Source organism: Orycteropus afer, unplaced genomic scaffold (genome assembly GCF_000298275.1).
Source record: "Orycteropus afer afer isolate SDZICR_OR568_19922 unplaced genomic scaffold, OryAfe1.0 scaffold00719, whole genome shotgun sequence".
NCBI lineage: Eukaryota > Metazoa > Chordata > Mammalia > Tubulidentata > Orycteropodidae > Orycteropus > Orycteropus afer.
Window position 1 is genome coordinate 826,504 of NW_006922306.1, and position 6,312 is coordinate 832,815.

General features: G+C 38.0%; 1 protein-coding gene across 1 annotated transcript in view; it reads left to right on the forward strand.

Annotated features, from left to right (window-relative positions):
• Positions 1-6,312, forward strand: part of PFKFB1 (6-phosphofructo-2-kinase/fructose-2,6-biphosphatase 1) — a 131,451-nt gene that overhangs the window by 62,152 nt on the left and 62,987 nt on the right. The window contains exon 2 of the mRNA XM_007957251.2: positions 4,015-4,140. Coding sequence (XP_007955442.1) covers positions 4,015-4,140 — 126 coding nt within the window. The remainder of the gene's footprint in view (positions 1-4,014; positions 4,141-6,312) is intronic.

The following is a 6,312-nucleotide window of genomic DNA, read 5'->3' on the forward strand; positions in this document are numbered from 1 at the left end:
AGCCACCACAGTATGATGAACTGACAGACAAGTTTTTCTTCCTTAGTTGTTCTAAACTGCTCTGCTCATTTCCTGGACTCTCCCACCCTGCTTGCTTACCCATTCTGCCTCCAGGGTGCAAACACCCACCCTCTCCTGCTCCCAGGGCTGGCATACCATGGCCTGCCTCCACACATGCAAACTCCCACCTTCCGCTGGTCCCAATTTTGCATATTGTCTACCTTTTCCACTAGAGTCTTTAACATGTTAATCATAGCTATTTTAAATTCCTTAATTCCAATATCTTCATCATTCCTGAGCCTGGTTTTGATTATTTCCTTTTCTTTTCAGATGTTTTTTCTTTTATCTTGCCTTGATTCTTCCCTTTTTGCTGCTCCCTGCAGATAATCTATGTGTTCAGCTCTTCCTGAACCATTCCAGTGTTGTTTATTTACTAACTTTCAGATTAATAAATTTGTACACTAATGGTTAATGTATTTTTATCTATTTTTTTTTACCACACACACAAAATAAAAATAATGCATTACTAGCTTATCCTAGGAATGCAAGATTGGTTTAATATTTGAAACATCAATCAATGTCATTCATCATATTAACTGACTAAAAGACAAAAACCACATGATTTTCTCAATAGATGCTGAAAAACCATTTGACAAAATCCACAATTGATTCATAATCAAACTTTCAGCAAGTTACAAATAGAACGGATATGTCTACATCTGTTAAAGGACATAAACAAAAACCTACAACTAATATTAGACAATGTAGAAAGACTAATTCCTTTTCTTCAAAGATGAAGAACAAGACATGAAAGTCTTATCAATATATTCAATATTTTTTTGAAACTTTTAGCCAATATAATAAGATAATTTTTTTAAATGGCTTTTGAATTTTTAAAAAAGAAAAAAAACTGTCTTTATTCACAGATAGCATAATTGTTGCAATGAAATGGCAAAAAAAAAAAAAAAAAAAAGCTATTAGAACCAACAAGTTAATGTGGCAAGATTGCAGGATTCAAGATCAAATAAAATCAACTGTATTCTATATAATATCTGTATAATAGCAATAAACAATTGGAAATTGAATCAAAAAATACCATTTGCAATACAATTAAAAACTATGAAATATATAAGGATAAATCTGATCACAGATGTTTAAGACTATTGCACTGAAAACTGCAAAATATTACTGAGAGAAATTAAAATTAAAATATGTAGAAAAAATACCTGGATGGATATTCAGCAAAATGGCAACAATGGCCATGGACTCATTATGAGTGGTTTTTAGTTTCTTCTTTCTGCTGTATAATTTTTCTAAATTTTGGCACCATGGATTTGCGTTGCTTTTTTTGTTATTATTTTCTAGTACTTTGCAAAAGATTATCAAACTAAAAAAATCTACTATGGTAAAACATGTAACATAAAAATTTCCATTTTAACTATCTTTAAGCATACAATTCAGTGGAGTGAATTACAATCACAGTGTTACGCAGTCATCACCACTATTTACTTCACCACAAACAGAAATTTTGTACCTGTTAAGCAATAACTTCCCCATTCCCCTACTCCAGCCTTTGTTGTTGTGTTGTTATGTGCCGTTGAGTTGGCCCCGACTCATAGCGACTCCTCCTTGGGTTTCCAAGGCGGTATCATTACAGAAGTACGTTGCCCAACCTTCCTTCCTAGGAGTGGCTGGTGGGTTTGAACCACTAGTCTCTGGTTAGCAATCAAGTGCCTTAGGCACTATGCTACCAGAGGTAACTTTTAATCTGATTTCTCTCTCTATGAATTTTTCTATTCTCTAATTTAATATAAGTAGAATCATACAATATTTGCCCATTTGTGTCTTATTTCACTTAGCATAATGTTTTCAAGGTTCATATCATATCATATCATATCATGTATATATATCACATTTTGTTTCTTCATTCATCTGTTGAATGTTTGAGTTGTTTCCACTTATTAGCTATTGTGAATTATCCTAATATGAACATTTGTGTAAAAATATTTGAGTCCCTGTTTTCAATTCTTTTAGGTATATATTCCTAAACCAAACCCAAACCCACTGCCATTGAATAGATTCCAATGCATAGCTGCTCCACAGGGTTTCCAAGGCCTTCCAAGGCTGTCAATCTTTACAGAAGTAGACTGCCTCATCTTTTTCCCATGGAGCTGCTAGTGAGTTCAAACTACCGTCTTTTTGTTAGCAGACCAATATTTTAATCACAGTGCCACCAGCGCTACCTATATATCCCCAGGGCCACTGTTATTTTATTTAAGGTTCCAATTATACTTGAAAATGTACAAAATTTAGATGGGCATTCTTCCTCTTCTACCTATTAATTCTGTTTTCTTTTTTAAAAAATTGTGATTTGGGTGAAAGTTTACAGAGCAAATTAATTTTCCATACAGCAGTTCATACATATTTTGTCTCATGACATTCACTGCAATTTCCCACAATGCAACAGCTATCTTCTCACTTCCTCCCCATAGTTACCTCTTCCCTGTGTCATTCCCTCCCATGCATTCCTGTCCCCCTGAGCAGTCTCCCTGTGCATACACTGCCCTTCTGTTCCCCCATTATAGATCTCTCCAAGGAATGTATCTACCTGATGTAAATGTTCAGCGCATATGCAGGTCTTTTATTTCGCTGGAAGCCACAGGAGTGAGTTATATTCTAGACCTGAAGGGCAGCTAGGGAACATAATCTCAGGGGTTTTCACCAGGCTCTATCAGACTAGCAAACCTGGTCTGTCTGTCTATCTATCTATCTATCTATAATTTTGAGTTGTGTTCCACATTGTTATCCTACTCTATCAAGGATCTGCTACACAGATCCCCCTCTGAATGGTTGACAGTGGCAGCTGGGCACAATCTAGTTCTTCTGGTCTCATGGTCATATAAGATGAGGATTGCATGGTCTACCAGTCCCTTGGACTAATTGTTTCCATGCATCTTTGGTTTTCTTCATTCTTCTTTACTCTGGACGAGAAGAGACTCATTGTTGCATCCAGGCAGCCAGGGCCACTGTTATTTTTATGTCGTACATTATAGCTTGTTATTGGTGAGTGGAGGATTAGGAAACATTATATAATAATGTTATGATTAAACTTCCATTTTAGATAGACAAATTTATCCTAATTCTTGGAGACATGGCCTTCACAAGTGTTCTCCCCCCTCCTCCAGAGATAGTGCTGGGACTAGCAGGGATTCCTACCCCTCCTCCAGGGTTAGAGTATTTTTCCTGTGCTTCCCCGCCCCCCCTTTTCTTTCATTTTTTTCCTGAGTGGTAACAGGTTTCAACCAGTGCCCTCATTTTCTGTTGCCCTTCGTTCTGCATTTTAAGGCTTTTGTTCTTTAGGGGATATAGAGTAGAATGGTCTGGGAAGAATTTCAGTAATATGGACCATTCATTTTTGCCAGCTGCAGTGGGTTTCCATCCGTGCTGTCATACTACACTTTTGTTGCCTTTTCCCCTGAGTTTTAAGGCTTTGCTCCATAGGAAATATGGAGGAAGTATTCTGGGCAGAATTTCAGGAATGGCTGCTGTTTTCTTCCCTAAGCCAGAACTTCCTCAGGATTCTCCCTAGTCTTCCCTATCAGCCCCGGGTAGGATTCCTGGAGAAGTATGCAAGAGGCTTCAAAACCTTTGTTTGCAGTACCCAGGGTGTCACACTCATACTAGCCCATAGCCATCCTTTAGCATCCCATTAAAATATGTTAGCTGAATCTTTCTGGCGTTTGTGTCAGGTAAGTAAATGCTTGGATCCTGGTTCTACACATGGCTATCTCTACAGATTTGGGGCTAGCAGTTTGCCCTGCAACCTCAGTTTCCTGATGAGTTTAAGAAAAGTTATTAATTTGTAGTTTTCCCAGCTTTTTAAATTAAAAAAAAATAATGTTGCTGTTGTTTAATAGTAAGAGAAATATTCTTTCTAACTTTATATCTCTGAACTGATACCAGAGATGCATTTGAACCTGAGGACAAGATTTTGAGACTTTGTTTATCTTTCAGCATCCATCCCACAGTTTACCAATTCCCCCACGATGGTGATCATGGTGGGTTTACCAGCTCGAGGAAAGACTTACATCTCCACGAAGCTCACAAGATATCTCAACTGGATAGGAACACCAACTAAAGGTATGTTTCCAGAACCTTGTGTTCTCCAGATCGCTATAGGTAACTGGCTAAAAACACAGTAAAGTTGAAAGCCCCAAAGGGGCCAAATCTATCAGCACCAAAAATTCCTCATCACTTTCATTACCAAAATAGGACTAGTACTAGTATTACTACCAGTATACACATAAATTTCACAATTTATTGAGAAAGTACTTCATGAACAATTCCATGTTGGGTGCTGGACATAGAAAAGTGAATAAATTCAGATGTCTTATTTCAAGTAGCTCCATGAACTCAACACTTCAAAACAAGCTAATGATAAGCAACTATTTTGGTTACTATTACTATCATTAACATAAAAATATTACTATTTTATTAGAATTTCCATTTTATCACCATTTCACAGTTGAAGAAATTATGGCCAAAGAGGTGATTACCTTGCCCAAAAAGCCAGTAAGTGACAGAATCAAGATATTAACCCAGGTCTGTTTGATTCCAAAGGGTAAACTTCATTATGCCAAGTCCAATGCTTGGCTGTATTGTTGGAAGAGAATAGATTTCCACATTTTCTCCATTCTCACATTCTCTTTTCTTTCTCATGCTGACACCATGTCTATCTGCCTCTCTCCCTGTCTCCCTCTCTTCAGATCTCTCTTTCTTCCATTTTTTATTTCCATTATCTACATTATTTTCCTATAACTCAATTGTGAAGGGTTCCTCAAGAATTTTCCATGTGCTAAAACTTGTATTAGGCACTGGATATGCAGAAATGGATGAGACTCTCATCCTGTCCTTGGAGAGTTCTTGATTTAGCTGGGGATGAATAAGACTACCTCATGTCATCTGGGAATTCTACAACAAGGTAGTGAAGGGACTCACAAGAGAAATTTACCAACTGCAAAGCAGTGAATGCTTCCCAGATATGGTATATTTGAGCTGGGTGTGGGTAAGGTGTAGGAGATGAGCAGAAGAGATGGAGACAAGGAGTAGCTCAGGTGGAGGATGCAGGCTTTGAGAAGTCTCTCTTGAATGTAGGGACACATAGAACAGTGGAAGGTGGGTCTCTGCCCTGATGATCCTGGTTTCCATTTGCTCCACTCCAGTCCATTCTCACAGAGGTCTCCACAACCATATTTCAAAGTACAAAGCTGACCATGCCTACAGCTTCAAAGAACCCCTTTAGCCTTCAGTTTTAAATCCAAGCTCTTTAGCCGGTCATTCAAGAGCATCCACAGGAGAGAGTAGAAACTTCTCAGTCTAGTATTTGAGAAAAGAGTCCTAATAGCCTTCTCTGATCACTCCAAGTGGAATTAGTACATTTTCTTTTAAACTCATACTGACTTTTCCCAAACCCTTAAACTGTTTTTAAAAAAAAAAAAAAAAAAAAAAACTTAAACTCTTATAAAGATTTCTCTTTACTAGTTTTCTCTCTGTCTCATGTGTTTCACTGTGAGCTCCTTGAGGGCCCCATCATGAGGAGCTGCTTTATATCTGAGACTCCAGAACTCATGACCTCCTTTATGTAGTAAAAACAAAAAAATAAACCCACTGCCATCGGGTCTATCCTAACTCATAGCGACCTCCATAGGGTTTCCAAGGCTGTAAATCTTTACAGAAGTAGATTGCCTCATCTTCCTCCCACAGAGCAGCTGGTGGGTTTGAACTGCTGGCCTGGTTGGCTGTCAAATGCTTTATCTACTTCGCCACCAGAGTTCCTTTTTCAATTTAGTAGGCATCACAAATTCTTTGTTGAATGAATGAATGAATGAGTGAAACATCACTTTACCTTTTCAGCTGCTTATCTCCTTTCACTCCTTTCCTTCTCTCCCTTCTGGTTTTCCACTATTAAAAATGGGACATTACTTAGAGAAGGCAGTGAATTTAGACTTTTCTTTCATGATGTAGAGAAATGAAAGGACATTGGACTAGTAGTCAGGATGTCCAATATAATTTTGTCACTAGTTGATTCACTATTTGACACTTGATTGTTGATTTTACTCCCTTGATCACAATTTCCTTACCTTTCCCATGGAGTAAAGCATTAAAATGGGAGCTCTGGTGGCATAGTGCCTAAGCACTTGACTGCTAACCAAAAGGCTGGTGGTTCAAACCCATCAGCCACTCCTCGGAAGGAAGGTTGGGCAATCTACCCCCATAGTGATACCACCTTGGAAACCCAAGGAGGGGTCGCTA